Genomic DNA, 20,261 nt, shown 5'->3' with positions numbered 1-20,261 from the left:
AAGATCTCACAGTTGGTGAGTTCGAGCCCCACGTCAGGAGCGCTGCTGTCAGTGCAGAGCCCACGCGGGTCCTCTGTCCCCCTCTCTGCCCCTCCTCCACTCACACTCTCAAAAGTAAATAAAAACATCAAACAAAACCCAAAAAACTTAAAAGCAGATCTATATGGAGCAGGCTTAGGGGCTGAGCCAGGAGACAGAATTTCTAAATTGTGGTACTAATATTACTTACTAACTTTTAAATCTATGTATATGTATTGTTTTGAGAAGATGAAAATAATTTTTAAAAGGCAAAAGCCTAGGAGACTTAGTAAAGAAAGGATTGGAGAAGAGGAAAATGGCAGAGTAGAAAACACCAGGAATCTGTCTTCCTAGATAACTCAATAGGCAAAATGTGCCTAATGTAAAGATTCTGGAACTCCAGAATCTACTGAAGGCTTGCAACTTGCAACTTGCAGAGAAGGCTTGAATGTAAACTGTACTTCATTCACATCCACTTTAGCTCTTACCATAGCAGCAGCTCACCCGGACCCCTATTCTCAGGCCTACTGCAGCCAGCCGTGCACACATTCCTGAAGCACCTTGCAACTCAACTTGCAGGAACCAAGGTGGGAAGAAAGAACCCATCCTCCAAATATTTGGAGATTTGTGCTCTAATGGCTGGTTGCTGCTCCTGATCACAGAGAAGGGTGGTTGTGGTCACTGCACCTTTTTCAACTGTTGCAAGCCCCTCCCTCTCCAGCCAAAGTGACATCCAGGGCTTTTAAAGGACTCGCAACCTTTTTTGTTTTTGTCCCCCTTCATTGTTCTCTTCTCCCTATTTGTGAGCAAAACATTACAGACTAGGACATTCAAAACCAACTCCATATGCAGGGAAAATAAGAATGTGACCATACACGTTCAGGGAAAGGCATAGGCTTGGGCTCAGCAAAGTCCTGAGAATACCTTACATTTATACCTCAGACTGATCCTTGGACTAGGGATAGCCTACAATAATGAAAAAGAAAAAAAAGCTTTAAAAAAAAAAAAAAGAAAACAATGGGAATGGGGGTGAATCTCATTTCCACAGATATCACATTATTATATCCAAATATCTAGATTTTAAAAAGAATCACCAACGATACAAAGAAGCAGGAAGATATGGCCCATTTAACAGACAAAAAAATAAGTTAACAAAAACTATTCCTGAAAAAGATACGATGACAGAGCTACTACATTTTTTTTTTTTTTTTTTTTTAGTTTACTTATTTTGAGAGAGAGTGCAAGTGGGGAGGGGCAGAGAAAAGAAGGATAGAGAATCCCAAGTAGGCTCTGCACCATCAGTGTGGAGCTAGACATGGGCACTGAACTCACAAACCATGAGATCATGACCTGAGCCAAAGTCCAGAACCAACTGAGCCACTCAGGTGCCCCACTAGAAAGACTTTAAAACAACTGTCACATAGATGCTCAAAGATCTAAAGGAAGATGTGGAGAACATCAAGAAAATAATGAATGAAAAAACAGAAATATCTATAAAGAAAAAAACTAAAAAAAAAAAATTCAGAAGCAGAAAAGTACCATAACTAAAAGGAAAAATTCATCATAGAGATTCAAAGCGAGACTGCAATAGACAAACTTGAAGACAGAACAACAACAACAAATTATTAAATTTGAGGAACGGAAAGAAATAAATTGAAGTGAACAGAGCCTAACAGACACCCAGGGGACATGCACTGTGGGAGTCCCAGACGGAAAAAAGACAGAGAAAGGGTCAGAGGGAATATCTGAAGGCATACTGGCTGAGGGACTCCCGTGTGGCTTAGTCAGTAGAGTGTGCAACTCTTTATCTAGGGTTGTAAATTCGAGCCCCACACTGGGTGTTTAGATGACTAAAGAATGAAAAATCTTAAAAAAATAAAAACTAAAAAATGAGAAATACTAGCTGCAAACTAGCCACATTTAAAGAAAGACATGATTACCCAGGGAACTCAAAGAACTCCAAGGAAGAACTCAAAGAGACCCAAGGATGCAAATTATAAGCAAACGTTCAAAGACCAAAGATAAAAAGAGAATCTTGAAAACATCAAGAGAGAAGCTGCTCACCACATGGAAGGGATCGTTAATAATTTTATCAATAGATTTTTCATCAGAAAAAAGGCAGAAAGGCAATGGACCAAATTGCTGAAAGTGCTAAGAAAAAAAAAATCTTTCAACCAAGAATTCTATATCCAGCAAAAATGCCCTTTAAGAGTGAGGGAGAAATAAAGACATTCCAAGATAAATAAAAGCTGAGTAAGACTGTCACCAGACCTTCCCTACACAATAACCAGAGATACTGCATGAAACAACAATGATCCCAACAAAAGATAACACATCTGCGATTATCAATTATCGTTACCATAACAGTGGTTTGTAACTCCACTTTTTGCATTCTACATGATTTGAGAGACCAATGTACTTATAAAAAAAACTTCTTAGTCTAAATGCTAGTATTATGGTAACTTTGCTTTGTAACTCAGCCTGTTGTTTTCTAATTATTTAAGACACTAATCTATTCAAAATAGTTTGTTTTCGGCAACAATATATAAAGATGCAATTCTGTGACAACAGCAATTTAAAAAAGTGAAGAGGGAGATGTGAAAGAGTAGAGTTTCTGTATGTTACTGAGGTTAAGCTAGTATAACTTAAAGTGTTCTAACTTAAGGATGTCAAAAATGTAATTCTCAGGGTATCCATAGAGAAAATACCTATAGAATATGCACAAGATGAATGAAATAAGAATTTAAATTTTTTTTTTAACATTTATTTTTGAGACAGAGAGAGAGAGAGCACGAACGGGGGAGGGTCAGAGAGAGGGAGACACAGAATCCAAAACAGGCTCCAGGCTCTGAGCTGTCAGCACAGAGCCCGATGCGGGGCTCGAACCCACGGACCGTGAGATCATGACCTGAGCCGAAGTCGGCCGCTTAACCGACTGAGCCACCCAGGCGCCCCGAAATAAAAATTTAAACATTTCATTATACAAAGTCAACCAAACTCAGAGAGTAACGCAGTAAATGAGTGACAAATAAGGCACACAGAAAACAAATGGCAAAAGGACAGAAGTACGTCTGTAAGTTATCAGTAATTATTCTAAAAGTATATGGATCTGGGGTGCCTGGGTGGCTCAGTCAGTTAAGCATCCGACTCTTGGTTTCAGTTCAAGTTCTGACCTCATGGGTTTGTGAGTTTGAGCCCCGCATCGGGCTTTGCAATGGCAGCTCAGGACATGCTTGGGATTCTTGCTCTCCCTCTCTCTCTCTCTCCGCCCCTCCCCTGCTCATGTACATGCTCTTTCTCTCTCAAAGATAAACCATTAAAATACATATAATATACCGATATTAGTTCATATTTATATTTGTACATATACACACATATACGTACGTATGTATGTATGTATATGGATATGGATTAAACAGTCTACTCAAAAGACACAAACTGAATGGATTAAAACACAAGATCCACTGTTCTCTGGTACATCTAAGACATTTTCCATGACAGAACGCATATTAGGACACAAATTAAGTCTAACTAGATTTAAAAACATAGGTATCATGCAAAGTGCCATTTCTGACCATATCAGAATAATGTTAGAAATAAAACACAGAAGTTGGGGTTCCTCAGAGAGCTCAGCAGTGGCTCTCTGCTGTGAGTGCAGAGCCTGCTTCAGATCCTCTGTCTCCCTCTCTCCGCTTCTCCCTAACACACGTACTCTCGCTCAAAAATTAGCAAACATTTAAAAAAAATAAGAAAATGGAAGGAAAATTTAAAAACTCACGTATTTGTGGAAATTAAACAAAACGCTATTAAACCACCAATGGATCACAGAACAAGTCATAAGGGAAATTAGAAAACACTTAGATATAGGAAAACAAAAACACAGCATACCAAAATTTATGGGACACAGCAAAAAAGTATTAAAATGGAAATTTATAGCTGTAAGAAAAAAACAAAGACCTCAGAAGAACCTAACTTTATAACTTAAACAATATGAAAATAATGGACAAACTATATCCACAGCTAACAGAAGGAAAGAGAAAATAAAGACTCAAGTAGAGATAAACTGAAGAATAGAAGACCAACTTGAAAAAAAAAAAAAAAATCAAATGAAACCAAAAGTTGGGTTTTTTGAAAAGGTCAATAAAATTGAAAAATAGCTAAATGGACCAAGATAAAAAGAGTAAGGCTCAAATTACCAAAATTACAAATGAGAGTAGGTGTATTACTAAAGATTTTACAGAAACAAGGATTATACACATTATGCGAGTAACTGTATACTAACGAACTGGATTAACCAAACGAAATGGACAAATTCCTAGAACCACAATACGTACCAAGACAAAATCACAGAGATAGAAAATTTGAATAGATATATGTATTATATATACCCATATATGTAAAATACATATATATAACACATATGTATATATAAAATATATATATACACACACATATAAAACTAGTAAAAAGATTGAATCAGTGATCAAAACTCCCCTAACAAAAAGCCGTGGAACTGATTGCTTCTTTGGTGAATTCTACCAAACACTTAAAACATCAATCCTCTTCAAACGTTTCAAAAACAGATTAAAGGGAATACTTCCAAACTCAATGTATGAGGTATTAATCTGCTACCAAAACCATACAACGATACTACAAGAAAACTACAGATCAATATTCCTAATAAATACTGATGCAAATAACGAAATGCCAACAAACAAAATTCAACAGCACATTAAAAAAATTCAAGGGGCGCCTGGGTGGCTCAGTCGGTTAAGCTTCCATCTTCGGCTAGGGCGTGATCTCACGGTCTGTGAGTTCAAGCCCCACGTCGGGCTCCGTGCTGACAGCTCAGTGCCTGGAACCTGCTTCAGATTCTGTGTCTCCCTCTCCCACTCACTCTCTCTCCAAGAAAAAAAAAATGAATAAACAAAAAAAAAGTGTTATAAAAAATTATATAGCATGACTCAATAGAATTCATTGCTGGAATGGAAGGATAGGTAGATACATAAGTCAACTTACCAAATAAATTTGCTAAAAATTACCAAATAAATCAAACATTTACCAAATAAAAAAATATATATGATCATCTCAATTGATGAAGAAAAACCATTTAACAAAACTCAAAATCCTTTTTTAATAACAACAATCAAAAAACTAGGACTAGAAGGAAACTACCTAACATAATAAAATTCATATACAAAAAGCCCACAGCAAACACCACACTTAATGGAAAGGCTGAAAGCTTTTCCTTGAAAATCAGAAAGACAGCAAAAATGTCCAGTTTTGTCACTTTTATTCAACATACTACTAGAAGGTCTAGCCAGAGTAATCAGGCAAGAAACAAAAGTCATCCAAATCAAAAAATGAAGTAAAATCTCTGTTCACAGGTAATATGATCTTATATGAAGAAAACCCTAAATACCTCACAAAACAACTATTGAAACTAATTAACTCAGCAAAGTAGCAGGGTACAAAGTCAACACACACACAAAAAAAAATCAACTGCATATCCCTAATCCCTAACAATGAAGAATCTGAGCAGGAAATTACAGAAACAATTCCTTTTACAATAGCATCAGAAAGAATAACTTAGGAGGTGAAAGACTTGTACACTTTTAAAAAGATATTTTAAAAGACATAAATGGAAACATACCCAAGTTCATGGATTGGGAACCACTGTTAGCATGTCAATGCCGCCCAAAGCAATCTACAGATTCAAAGCAATCCCAATTATACTTTTTGCAGAAACAGAAAAATGCATCCTTAAATTCATAAGGAAACTCAAGGGACTCCCACAGAGGAAAACCAGTCTTGATAAGGAAGAACAAAAGGTGAAAGACTTATACTTCCAGATTTCAAAATTTACAACACAACTACAGTAATCAAAACAGTGTGGTACTGCCATAAAGACAGACACACAGACGAATAAAACAGAATACAGCACTCAGAATAAACCCTTGCATACACGGCAAATGATTTTTGATAAGGGACCAAGACTACTCAATCAGGAACGGACAATAGTTTTAATAAACAATGTTGGGAAAACGGGATATGAAGAGAATGAACAAGAGAATGAAGTCAGACCTTGCTTATCGAAGAACATATAAAAAACTAACTCAAAATGGATTTAAATTTAAGACCTAAAACTATAAAACTCTTAGAGGAAAACACAGGACAAAAGCTGCATGACACTGGATTTGGTGATGATTTTGTGATGATTTCTTGCATATCACACCAAGGCACAAGCAACAAAAGATGACAAAATGGGCTTCGTGGAAATTTAAACATTTTTTGCATTAAGACACTATCAACAGAATGGTTACACAAAGAATGGGAGAAAATTTGCAAATCGTGTATTTAGTGAAAGATTAACATGGAGAATATATAAAGAACTCGTAGCACCAAACAACAACCAAAGACAACCCAACTAAAAGATGGGCAGAAGACTCAAATAGACATTTCTCCAAAGAAGATATACAAATGGCCAATAAGCACATGAAAAGACACTAAAATACTAATCCTCAGCGAAATGCAAATCAAAACTACATGAGATACCACTTCATCCCCATTAGGATGCTACCATGAAGAAAAGATAAAACCAGCGTTGGCAAGGATGCGAAGGAATCAAAACCTTTGGGCATTGTTGGTGAAAATGCAGAATGGTACAAGTCCCTGTTGAAAACAGTATGGTGATTCCTCAAAAAGTCAAAAATACAGTACAATTACCTATGATCCAGCAACTGCACTTGTGTGTATATACCCAAAAGAACTGAAAACAATGTCTCAAAGGAATACTTGTGCTCCCATGTTCAGAGCAGCTTTATTCACGACAGCCAAAGCACAGAAACGACCCAAGTGTCCACAGATGGGTGAATGGGCAAGGCAAGTGTGGTATATACAAAAAATGGAACACTATTTAGCCTTAAAAGGGAAATTGTGACACAGGCTACAACACGGACAGATCGTGAAGACATGATGCTAAGTGAACTAAGCCAGTTAGAAAAAGACACATTGTATAATTCCACTTACATGAAGTACTCAGAGGAGCCAAAATTTCAGACACAAGAAAGTACAGTTGTGGTCGCCAGGGGTTCTAACTGAGGGGGGTGGAATGGGTGGATTGTTGTTTAATGGCTATAAAGTTTCCATTTTACAAGAAGAAAAGAGATATGAAATGGATGGTAGTAAGAGTTGTACAACATTCTAAATGTATTTAATACCAGCGAACTGTACACTTAAAAATGGGTAAGATGGTAAACTTTGTTACATGTGTGCTATAATAAAAAAAAATTTGAATAAAGAAAGACTGGGGATAGAGATAAACAACTACACAGGGTATGAAAATATAATTACAAGAAGTGTCGCCAGAATTTGCATTAAATCTCCTTTAACGTTTTTACCTCTTTGTCAAAAGGTAAAATGTTTACTAGTGGGTTTTTTATCAAAAAAAGAACTAAATAAATGCAAGGCAAGGATAGTGGTTTAAGTATACATACATTTTTAAGATGCTTAGCTATTAAAAGAGGAACAGAAGACAAATGATAACCAGGTTAGGAAGATCATTTTGTGTTTGAAGATAAGACCAGGTACAATGTATTTATAGGCTAAGGAGAAAGTTTTACTAGACAGAACAGAATACAAAAAATACAAAAGTCACCACCACGCAAGTGGAAAGGAATTCGATTTCTGCGAGACAGCTCTTCCACTGAGAAAAGAAAGGGTTGAAATAATGAACTATTTGGTTTAGGCTGAATAGGAAAGGATATGAAGCCAGAGGGTAACCAAAAAGATTTGGGAAAACATAATTATATCAAACAACTAAGTATCTCCAAAAGATTAAGAACTGATATAAGGAGAATTTAAAAAAAAAAAAAAAAAAAAGCTAGAAAACTAGGGTGCCTGGGTGGCTTAGTCAATTAAGCATCTGACTTCAGCTCAGGTCATGATCTTGCAGTTCATGAGTTCAAGCCCTGCATCAGGTTCTGTGCTGACAGCACACAGACTGTTTTGGGTCCTCTGTCTCTCCCCCTCTTTGATTCTCTCTCCCCCTCTCTGACTCTCGTGCTCAAAAATAAACATTTTACAAAATAAAAATTTGTGGGCACCTGGCTGGCTCAGTCAGTTAAGCACTGGACTTTGGTTGAGGTCATGATCTCACAGTTTTTGAGTTCAAGCCCCACGTTGGGCTCTGTGCTGACAGCTCAGAGCCCAGAACCTATTCAGATTCTGTGTTTCCCTCTTGCTCTGTCCCTTTCCCGCTCTCTCCGTCTCTCTCTCTCTCAAAAATAAGTAAACATTAAAAAAATGTTTTAATAGCAATTTCAAAAATTAAAAAGCTACAAAACTAAGAAAATATACTTGATGAAATTAATTATTATAGCTAAAAACTAACCTTACCCTTATAAGCTATGTGTATTATTTGTCAAACAGTAAGTTTCTTTAAGTAAAATTTTTATAATCATCATAAAAATAGACAAGCCACATTAAAATTCCCCATGTAATAAGATTATCTCATATTTGTTAAATAATTTCATTGCCTCCAGAGAAAAATAATATTCCCATGTGATAAATATTTAGGTCTTCTTTTCTTATTACCATTCCTATTTACTGTTTCCTTTACCTTGATCAGCTACTTTTTGTTTTGCTTCTTCTATTCGCTTAAGTTCATATTGCTTTGCCTCCAAGAGTTGTTTTTCTTCTTTTACAGGATCGTATTTTATTTCTACAGGAAGCACAGAAAAGAATATTTAATTATCTTAAGTTTAAGTATACTCATTCCAAAACATACCCTTGAAAAATAATCACTAATACAAAGTCTGCAAAAGTCTAGAGTAAAAGCCAATTTAATTTGAATTCCCAAATGCTAATTCAAACATAAAAATATCTCAAAATATTTACCAAAAGTATTCTGAATATCATTATGAGATATAAAGATTTTTCCATCCACAAATAAAAGTGCCTGAAGTTATAATGTTTAAAATTTGACTTACGAGAAGAAGGCACTATGAGTAAATAAATGTCTTCCAGGACAGCTTCAACTGGTTGAGTATACAGGTTTTTCCACGGAATTGTAAGATTAAGATTACCTACATGAATTTTTTTTAAAAAGGACAAAAAATATTATTCATTCAACCTGCATTTGCTGACAGTCTATTTTCTGTCAGGCATTAGAAGAGATGGCAAAACAACAAGCTGAGTCACTTCACAGAAAGCTATTTTACAACCCAAAACAACACGCCTTTGTTGTGATGATCTGAAATTATGTGTATTAGTACTGTTGGAAAATCTAAATGCTATTCTAAAAATTTACAAGTTTCTATTTATGGCAATCTGCATCAAACATAACAATACTCTTCTGCCATTAACCAACAATCCTTGATTATCAGAACTCTGATTTCCCCAATTCTTACTCCAAATCACTATAAGTATTCATAGTACACTGTCAAAAGGTAGATTATAAAATTGAAGATGTATTTTTCATATATATAGATGATATATATACAATATGTATGATTATCACCCTAAGTGTATGTGTGCACAGATTTCTATGATAATAATCAAAGACTGTGAACAAGATTAGAAAATTATTCAAACTATTCAAACATTCAAAATGTTTTACTATAATCCAATAGCAAAATATCCTTAAAGCATTAGGATATTAAACTAAAAAATATGATGTAAGGTATTCATTATACTGATTCTAGTCTTGTGTATTTAAAAAGTTTCCCTAATTGTTTTAGAATACTTTAAATATTTTAGAAAGCAGGAGTCTATTGATTCAGAAATAGCTGCCATGATTGGGAAGGGAAAAATTAATAACACGATGGCTGCATTAACTGGTAACTGGAGAAGGGGAAAAAAATCTACATAGATTTATCTCATTACATAAGGCCAAAATTCCATGTTTAAAAAAAAACAAAAACCCAAACTAGGACACCTGGGTGGCTCAGTCAGTTAAGGATCTGACTCTTGATTTCGGCTCAGGTCATGATCTCTCACAGATTTTGAGCTGGAGTCCCCCCTCCAGCTCCACAATGACCTCGTGGAGGCTACTCATGATTCCCTCTCTCCCTGTCTCTCTGCTCCTCCCCTGCTTGCTCATTCTCTCTCTCAAAAAATAAACTTTAAACATAAATGAATAAAATGAAACATTTAAAAAAAACCCAAACTGAGAAAAAGTTTCATATTACAACATCAATCCAGAGAAAAAGAAATAAACTGATTTCTAAAACAGGGATGACTTCCTAAGTTTTAAATCAGAGAAGACTGGGTCACCCGGGTAGCTAAGTCGGTTGAGTGTCCCACTTCAGCTTAGGTCATGATCTCACAGTTCCTGAGTTCAAGCCCCACAGCGGGCTTGGTGCGGTCAGTGCAGAGCCCGCTACAGATCCTCTGTCCCCCTCTGTCTGCCCCTCTCCCACTCACATTCTCCCAAAACTGAATAAACATTAAAAAAAAAAAATCAGAGGAGACAATGACCGTTTCAAATTTGTGTACCATCCAAAATGTAACCAGAATGAAATAAACCCATTAGAAAAAATAATAATTCCAACAAATCTGATACAATTTATAAATGTATCAGACTGCTCACACACATGTATCACATATATTAATCCAAAAAAGTAAATAAAAGAACAGAGAACAGTGACAAAATAGCATTAATAATCAAAGAAATAGACACAAAGTTAATAATGTAGCACTTTCACCATTAAATCTTTAAAAAAAAAAAAAAAACCTTTTCCTCTCATCATTACCAGAAATTCTCATTTCTAAAAGTACAGATTTCTAGAAAATTTGTAATACACAAAAATATAAAACAAAGACAATTCCAAAAATCTTCCACATAAGTACAACTGTTTTCAAAATATGCATATATTTATATTTACTATATATGTAATTCCACATGCTAAATGCAGCAAACTCTGAAGGATCAATAAGATTAACAACACCCAGTAATAGCAAGGGGAAAATACGTTCCTATAAAACTGCTGATTATAATGCCGTACACTCATTTGGAAATGGGTACTTCCTTCACTCAACAAATTGTGTCCCTACTATATGTCAGGTATCGTACCAAGTGGTGAGAATAAACACTAAGAAACTTATTGTCTAGTAGAAAAAAATAAAATAATATTAGAGAATGACAGCTGCTAGGACACAGGTATGCAAACAACCTCAGAAACGAAGTTTCTGACTCATTCCGAGTCACATTGCCTGGATGATCCAGACCCTACTCCTTACAGCAGACTTCCATGATTGGAAGACAGCAGTAAGTAGTCAGAAACCTAAGAAACAGAGACAGTTATGCTACTGGATTTAACACACTGGCTCTCCACTCATTTTTAACACCTAGTAAATGTATAATTTCATAGTTTTTAAACAAGGGATACATGGACCACACAGTATCTTTAAGTTACGCTACTAAGCTCTACCCAGACGAAAACACATGATTTTCAATTAGTGCTCAGAAACATTAACAATATCACATTAAAGAGATACGAAGCATATCATTCTTACTGCAAGTCCAGCAAGGACATTCAAATAATAAGCACAGCTTACCTATATGACCAACTTTAACTTTAAATGGTACATCCAGTTGACTCTACAAAACATATATATACATATAAAATATTAGTATATATACAGGCCAACAAAACAGAAGACTATTTTTTTCTTCCCACAATTACTTAAAGGGATTCAGTTAACTTGCACCTTCTCTTTACCATCAACACTTATTTAAATTTGTAAATACTTAATTGTCATACTATTCTCAACTCCATAACATTGAGGGAGACTGATCATTTTTAAATAAATAGGGAGAAAGTTCGACAGTAATAGAGAAGACCTAAGTTACCCTTACCAAAATCATACTGCTTTTATATTGTCTGAGGGGAAAATTAAGTGGGAAATTTTATCATCAGTTTGTCCTTACAGGGAGGTTAAAACTCCACTTTGCAAAAACCTCAAAAGAATTTCTCCCCATCGAATGGGGAAAAGGGCAACCTTTTCAATAAGTGGTGCTGAGAACACTGGACATCCACACCCAAGAATGAAGTTAAGCCCTTACCTCATAACCATATATAAAAATTAATTCAAAATGGACATAAGACCTAAACACAAGAACTAAAACTACAAAACCCTTAGAAGAAAACATGTGGTAAAATCTTCTTGACATTAGATTTGGCAATGATTTCTTGAACAGCACACCAAAGACACAAACAACAAAAGAAAAAAAAAAAGAGATGGATTAAATTTCACCAAGATTAAAAACTTTAGTGCATCAAAGGACACTATCAACAGAGGCATAAGGCAACACAAAGAATGGGGGTCAATTTTGCAAATCATGTATCTGATAAGGGAAAATGTCAAGAATACATAAAGAAATGTAATTCAAACAAGCAAACAAAAACTTGACTAAAAAATCAGCAACTATTTTCAACAGACATATCCAAAGAACATATACAAATGGCCAATAAGCACATGAAAAAATGCTCAGCCTCACTAGTCATGAGGGAAATGCTAAGAGAAACCAAAATGAGATTCCACTTTATGTCTATTAGGAGGGGTATAATCAGAAAACCAAAAACAGTGCCTAGCTGGCTCAGCTGATAGAGCATGTGACTCTGATCTTGGGGTCAGGAGCTCCGGTGACTCTGATCTTGGGGTCGGGAGCTCCAGCCCCACCTCGGGGAGTAGACTGTACTTAAGATAAAATGAAAAAAAAAAGAAAGATTTAAAAAGATAAGTAAATGTTAGCAAGGATGTGGAGAAAGTGGACACTATATGCATTGGTAGTAGGAATATAAGATGGTTCAACTAGTATGGAAAATGGAGTGGCAGTTCTTAAAAACATTAAACATAAAATTACCATAAAATCCAGCAATTCCACTGGTAGGCATTTACCCACAGGGATTGAAAACAGGGAACTGAACAGACATGTGTATGCCAGTGTTACAGCAGCATTATTCACAAGAGCCAAAAGGCAGAAACAACTCAAGTGCCTATCAAGATATCAATGGATAAACAAAATGTGGCATAAAGATACACTGGAATATTACTCAGCCACAAAATGAAATGTTGTCCCGATAAAAACAACAGACAAACCTTAGAGGAATTAGCTAAGTGAAATGTGTCAAACACAGTATGACAAACATGGCAGGATTTCACTCACGAGGTACAACAAGCAAATTCATAGAAGAAGAAAGTAGATTAAAGGTTAGCAAGGTCTACAAAGAGGCGGAATAGGGCATTACTTCTTAATTGTTATAGGAGTCCCTCTGACCCAATGAAAAAGTTACAGAAAAAAAGACAGGGCTTAATGATTGTATAGCATCATGAATGTAATTAATACCACTGAATTCTATAGTAAAAAAAAAAAAAAAAAATCGTTACCATGGTATTAAAACTTGAAGACAACTGGAAAGATAAATTAACCATTTAAAATAAAATCATATAGAAAGAAAAAAATTGGAAGCATTTTTAAATGGGGAAAATTATACTCTGTGCTTTAAAGGAGATTAAAAGTCTACTTTGTAAAATACACATTTTGCAAAAATTCTTTTTAAAAATTTTCACAAGCTTGAATAATTTAAAATGACGAAGTAAATCAAAAAGTCTATATACAGTTAAGTGCAGACATTACACATTTTTTATACTCAAAACCTACCAGAGCATTTTCTTTAATTTCAAGATTCTTCAAGGCCACAGCTCCTAAAAAAACATTTAAGGAGCAAAATTAAAATATTAAAGTATTTTTCATTTTAAAAAGACATACTTTGGGGGGTTCCTAGATGGCTCAGTTAAGCATCCGACTCTTGGTTTCAGCTCAGGTCATGATTTCACAGTTCCTGAGTCCGAGCCCCTCCAACAGGCTCTGCGCTGACAGTGTGGAACCCACTGGGATTCTCTGTCTCCCTCTCTCTCTCTCTCTCTGCCCCTCCCCTGCTTGTGTGCGCTCTCTCAAAATAAATTATTTTCAAACATTAAAAAATTAAAAAAATAAAAGGCATACTCAGGGCACTCAGGTGGCTCAGTCAGTTGAACATCCAACTGCCATTCAGATCATAATCTCACAGTTAGTGAGTTCAAGCCCCACATCAGGCTCACTGCTGTCAGCTCAGAGCCCACTTGGGATCCTCCGTCCCCCGCTCTCTGCGCCTCCCCCACTCATGCTCTTTCCTCTCTAAAATGAATAAACATTTAAAAATAAATAAATAGGCATACTTCATTCTTTAAATTCCTAAAAACAGGGGTGCCTGGGTGGCTCAGTCGGTTAAGTGTCCGACTTCGGCTCAGGTCACGATCTCACGGTTCGTGAGTTTGAGCCCCACATTGGGCTCTGTGCTGACAGCTCAGAGCCTGGAGCCTGCTTCGCATTCTGTGTCTCCCTCTCTCTCTGCCCCTCCCCCACTCATGCTCTCTCTCTCAAAAATAAATAAACGTTAAAAAAAATTTTAATTCCTAAAAACATACAATCTTCCAAAAGTAAATCAGAAGTAAATAGAAAATTGTGACAAAGTGATTACTAGTAAGGAAATTGAATCAGTAATCACATAACTCCCAAAAAGCAAAAGTCTATGGCTTATGGCTTCAAAGGTGAATTCTACCGAACATCTAAAGAGTTAATACTATTCTTCTCCAACTATTCCAAAAATTTAAAAAGAAAGGAAAACTTCCAAATTCATTCTACCAGGCCAGCAATACCCTGATACCAAAAACAAAGACACTACAAAAAAAGAAAACCACAAGCCAATATTACTGATGAACACAGATACAGAAATCCTCAACAAAATATCAGCAAACTAAATCCAATGATACATTTAAAAAAATCACTGACCCCATCGCTTCTTGGCCTTTTGGCTAAGATCAAGTGTAGTATCTGTTCTTATCAGTTTAAAAAAAATCACTGACCACAATTGAGCACGAGTTATTCCACTGATGCAAGAGTGGTTTAATATTTACAAATCAATTAGTGTGGTACCTCACGTTAACAAAAGAGATAAAACCCAAGGATCACCTCAGTAAATGTAGAAAAAAATGTGTTGACAAAATCCAATATCCATCAACAATGAAAGATTTAGAGGGAATATACCTCAACATAATAATGGCCATATATCAAAAACCTACAAGCTAACTAACATCATACTCACTAGCGAAAAACTAGGAGCTTTTCCTCTAAAACCAGGAACAAAACAAGGATTTCCACTCTTTCATTCAACATAGTACTGGAAGTCTTACTACTCAAGACAAGAAAAAGAAATAAAAGGCATTCACATTAGCAAGGAAGAAGTGAAACTTTCACTACTTGCAGAGGACATGATACTGTATATAGAAAACCCTAAAGACTGGGGCGCCTGGGTGGCTCAGTCAGTTGAGCATCCGACTTCAGCTCAGGTCATGATCTCACAGTCGGGGAGTTCGAGCCCCACGTCGGACTCTGTGCTGACAGCTCGGAGCCTGAAGCCTGCTTCAGATTCTGTGTCTCCCTCTCTCTGACCCTCCCCCCAACTTGTGCTCTGTCTCAAAAATAAATAAAAACATTAAAAAAATAAAAAAAAAAGAAAACCCTAAAGACTAACAAAAAAAACTGTTAGAACTGATAAGTGAATTCAGTAAAGTTGCAGGATACAAAATTAATACACAGAAATCTGCATTTCTATACAGTATACAGTAATAACGAAGTAGCAGAAAGAAAAATTAACAATTCCATTTACAATCACCAAAAATAATAAAGTACATAAGAATACACCCAACCAAAAGGATGAAAGACTGATACTCTGAAAACTATAAAACCCTGATGAAAGAAAGAAAACACCAACAAATGGGAAAATAGTCCATGCTCATGGATTGGAAGACTATCATTAAAATCTCACTACAAAAAGCAATCTATAGGTTCAACACAATCCCTATAAAATTACTAAGAGCAGTTTTCAAAGAACTAAAACAAATAATCCTAACATTTGTATGGAACCAAAAAAAAGCCTGAATAGCCAAAGCAATCTTGAGAAAGAACAAAGCTGGGGCTATCACTATTCCAGATTTCAAGGTATACTATGAAGTCGTAGTAATCACAACAGCATGGTACTGACACAAAAATATACACATAGATCAATGGAACAGAATAGAGAGCCCAGAAATAAACCCACACTTACATGGTCAATTAATCTATGACAAAACAGTCAGGAATATACAATGGAGAGAAGACAACCTCTTCAACAGATCGTACTAGGAAAACTGGACAGCTACTGTAAAAGAATGAAACTGGAGCACTTTATTGCAGCATAAAAATAACTCAAAAGTAGATTAAAGACCTAAATGTGCAACCCGAAACCATAAAACTCCTGAAGAAACCACAGACTGTATTTTCTTTGACATCACCACAGAAACATTTTTCTAGATCTGTGTCCTAAGGCAAGGAAAACAAAAGCAAAAATAAATATCGGGACCACACCAAAATAAAAAGCTTTTCCACAGCAAAGGAAACCATCGACAAAACAAAAACGCAACCTACTGAAAAGATATTTTCAAAGGATATATTCAATAAAGGGTTAATATCCCTTTGGATAATATCCAAAGTTTGGTTAATATCCAAACTTTATGAAGAACTTCTACAACCCAACAGCAAAAACACTAATACTAATCTGATTTAAAATGGCAAAAGACCTAAAGAGACATTTTTTTTTCCAAAGAAGACATACAGATGACCAACAGACACATGAAAAGATGCTCATCACTCATCATCAGAGAAATGCAAATCAAAACCACAATGAGATATCACCTCCCACCTGTCAGAAAGGCTAGAATCAAAAAGACAATAACAAGTGATGATGAGAATGTGAAGGAAAAGGAACCCTCGTACACTGTAGGTAGGAATGTAAATTGGTGCAGCTGCTATGGAAAACAATATGGAGGTTCCTCAAAAAATTTAAAAAAGAGATACTATATGATCCAGTAATTCCACTAGTATTTACCCAAAAACACGAATTCAAAAAAAAAAAAAATGCAGCTCTATGTTTACTGCAGCATCATTTACAATAGCTAACATATGGAAGCAACCAAGCATCCATCAGATAAATGGATACACACACCCACACACCTACACACGAATATTACTCAGCCATAATAAAGAATGAGACCTTACCATTTGCGACAATACGGATGGAGCTACAGGGTATTATGCTAAGTGAAACAAGTGAGAGAAAGACAAATACCATGATGTCACTTACACGTGGAATCTAAAAAACAAACCAGTGAAACAAAAAAAACAAGACTCTTAAATACAGAGAACAAACCGATGGCTGCTTGAGGAGAGGTAGGTCGGGGGGCGGGATGGGCAAAATAGGTGAAGGTGATTAAGTACAAACTTCCAGTTACAAAATAAGTAAGTCACAGAGATGAAAAGTACAACAAAGGGAATATAGTCAATAATGTTGCAAAAATGTTGTTTGATGACAGATGGTGGCTATGCTTAGGGTGAACACTGAATAATGTACCGAACTGTTGAATCAATATACTGTACACCTGAAATTAAAATATCATTAAGATGATTTTATGTTGTATTTTACCACATTATTTTTAAGTGGTGGAGATGCAAAAGAAATAGTTTCTCAGGCAAACAAAACCTGATGGCATTTTTTGGCAGACCTCCCTTGCAAGAAATGTTAAAAGTTTTCACAGAGAAGGAAAATACAGGTCACAAACTCAGATCTGTAAGAGCATGAGAAAAGGAATAAAGGTAAAATTAAGCCTTTTATTTTCCTTAATGGAAAACTGTTCAAAATAATAATAGCAACAGTGCACTGGGTAGGTACAGCTTATGGATAAGTGAAATGAATGGCAAAAGCAAATGAGTACAATAATCTTATAAGGTGCCTTCACTAGCTCTGAAGCAATATAGCTTTATTTGATTGGACTCTGATTAGTTTCATTTTTTGTCTGTTTGTTTATTGATTTAAGAGAGAGGGAAAGAATCTCAAGCAGTCTCCATGCTATAAGCTTGGGGACAGATGCAGGGCTCAAACTCACGAACCACAAGATCATGATCTGAGCCAAAATCAAGAGGTGGATGTTTGACTGAGCCACCCAGGTACTCCAGACTTAGATTAGTTTTAAATGCATATTGCAATCCCAAAGCATCCACTAAAATAATAATAATCAAATGAAAAATAAATAATAAATTTGGTAAGCCTGTGGTAAATAATAAATTTGGTATAATTAATATATTAGGAGAGGAAAAAAAGGAAATCATAGAAAAGCTTAATTAAAACCAGAAGAGGCAGAAAAAAGAGGGGAAGATTTTAAAAAGCAAAGACATACATACAAGAAATAGAAAAGAGCTACAAATAGATAACCATCAACCCAACTATATCAATAATCACTTTAAATATAAATGGTCTGAATATACCAATTAAAAGACAAAACCCGACACAGTGGATAACAAAAACAAAACCTAACAATAAGATACCTGCAAGAAACCCACTCTAGACATAAAGGCATAAACAAATTAAAAGCAAAGAGATCTAATTAAAATTTGTAGAACATTTCTTCCAACAATAGCAGAATATCTATTCTTTTCTTTTTTAATTTTTTTTAATGTTTATTAATTTCTGAGACAGAGACAGAGCATGAGCAGGGGAGGGGCAGACAGAGGGGGAGACACAGAATCTGAAGCAGGCTCCAGGTTCTGAGCTGTCAGCACAGAGCCCGATGTGGGGCTCAAACTCACGGGCCTCACGGGCCATGAGATCATGACCTGAGCCTAAGTCGGATGCTTAACCAACTGAGCCACCCAGGTGCCCCATATTCTTTTCAAGCTCACACAGAACATTCAGCACAATAATCCAAACTCTGGTCCATAAAACATATCTTAACAAATTTAAAGGAATAAAAGTCTTACAAAATTTGCTTTCAGACAACAATGGACTTAAACTAGAAATTGGTAACAAAAAAAAAAAAAAAAGGTAGAAACTCCCAAAATACCTGAAGATTTGGCAAATACTGATTTAAAATAACATAGAAGTCAAAGAAGTCTCAAAAGAAACTGAAAAGTATCTTGAATCAAATGAAAATACAGCTCTCAAAATTTGACATGCAGCAAAAGGAGGGCTCAGAAATTTACACCACTGACTGCATATATTAGAAAAGAAGATAGATCTAAAATCAATACTCTAGCTTCCACCTTAGGAATCTAGGAAAAGAAGAGCAAATGAAATCCTAAGTAAGCAGAAGAAAAGAAGAATTAGAGCAGAAATCAATGAAATTCAATACAGAAAAACCCAGAGAAAAACTAATGAAACCAAAAGATGGTTCTCTGAAAAGATCAACAAAATTGATAACACTCTAGCCAAGTTAACTATGAAAGAAAAGACACAAATTACTAGTATCACAAATGAAAGGAAGGGCCATCATTACTCATTCTATGGACAGTAAAAGGATAACACAGGAATGCAAACCTGCTCACAAAACTTGTAACAATTCCTCAAAAGATATATTTTAGCAAAACTCACACATGATAAAAAAGATACCAAAATAGGCCTGTATCTATTAAAGACATTGATTCAATACTTAATAATCTTTCAAAACTGAAAGCATAACGCCCAGATGGTTTCACTAACTTTCTAAACCAAACATTTAAGGAAAAAATGATACCAAGCCCCAATGAAATCTCCTCTAGCAAACAGAAGCAGAGGGAACACTTCCTAACTCACTTTAGGAGTTCAGCATTACCCTAATACCAAAACCAGATAAACACATGACAAGAAAAAAAGCTACAGACCACTATCTCTCATGAACACAGATGCAAAAATCAACAAAGTATCAAATTAAATCCAACAATGTGTAAGAATAATTATATACCAAGACCAGGTGGAATTTATTCCAGGTATGAAAGACTCATTCAACATTCAAAAATCAATTAATATAATCCATTGCATCAACGGGCTGAAGAAGAGACACCCTATGATCAGATCAATAGAGAAAAACCAGTTTACAAAACCCAACACACATTCTTGGAGGAAAAAAACCACATTCAGCAAGTCAGAAATAGAGGTATAGGTATGTATGGTAGGGGAAAAAAAAAAAAAAATCAGAATATTGGATGCCTCTGGAGATGGCCAAAAAAACTTTCGAGTGTGATGGATATTTCGTCATCTTGGTCATGATGACTATTTCCCAAGTGCATACATGTCAAAGTTTACCAAACTGTAGACTTTAAATATGTGCTTTTACTATGTCAGTTATGTTTC

The 20,261-nt window shown here is 35.6% G+C and overlaps 1 protein-coding gene and 1 pseudogene across 6 annotated transcripts in view; one reads left to right on the top strand and one right to left on the bottom strand.

Annotated features, from left to right (window-relative positions):
- VPS13A (vacuolar protein sorting 13 homolog A) overlaps positions 1-20,261 on the bottom strand; it is a 256,059-nt gene that overhangs the window by 229,464 nt on the left and 6,334 nt on the right. For 5 of the 6 annotated variants that reach the window (XR_006210800.1, XM_042965112.1, XM_007077511.3 and 2 more), the window contains exons 2-5: positions 13,685-13,728; positions 11,578-11,620; positions 9,009-9,104; positions 8,639-8,740 (exon numbers count right to left, since the gene is read on the bottom strand). Coding sequence is in view for 4 of the 6 variants with exons in the window: in XM_042965112.1 (XP_042821046.1) it covers positions 8,639-8,740; positions 9,009-9,104; positions 11,578-11,620; positions 13,685-13,728 (285 nt within the window). In the remaining 2 variants the exon portion in view is untranslated. Of the gene's footprint in view, positions 1-8,638; positions 8,741-9,008; positions 9,105-11,577; positions 11,621-13,684; positions 13,729-20,261 lie in introns of those variants that run through there. The other variant, XM_042965115.1, reaches the window with a different exon arrangement.
- On the top strand, positions 14,858-15,003 carry LOC122233345 (annotated as a pseudogene).

The sequence above is a fragment of the Panthera tigris genome, chromosome D4 (assembly GCF_018350195.1).
Source record: "Panthera tigris isolate Pti1 chromosome D4, P.tigris_Pti1_mat1.1, whole genome shotgun sequence".
In the NCBI taxonomy this organism is placed as follows: domain Eukaryota; kingdom Metazoa; phylum Chordata; class Mammalia; order Carnivora; family Felidae; genus Panthera; species Panthera tigris.
The sequence above is the reverse complement of the archived record's forward strand: the minus strand, read 5'-3'. Positions and strand labels throughout refer to the sequence as shown.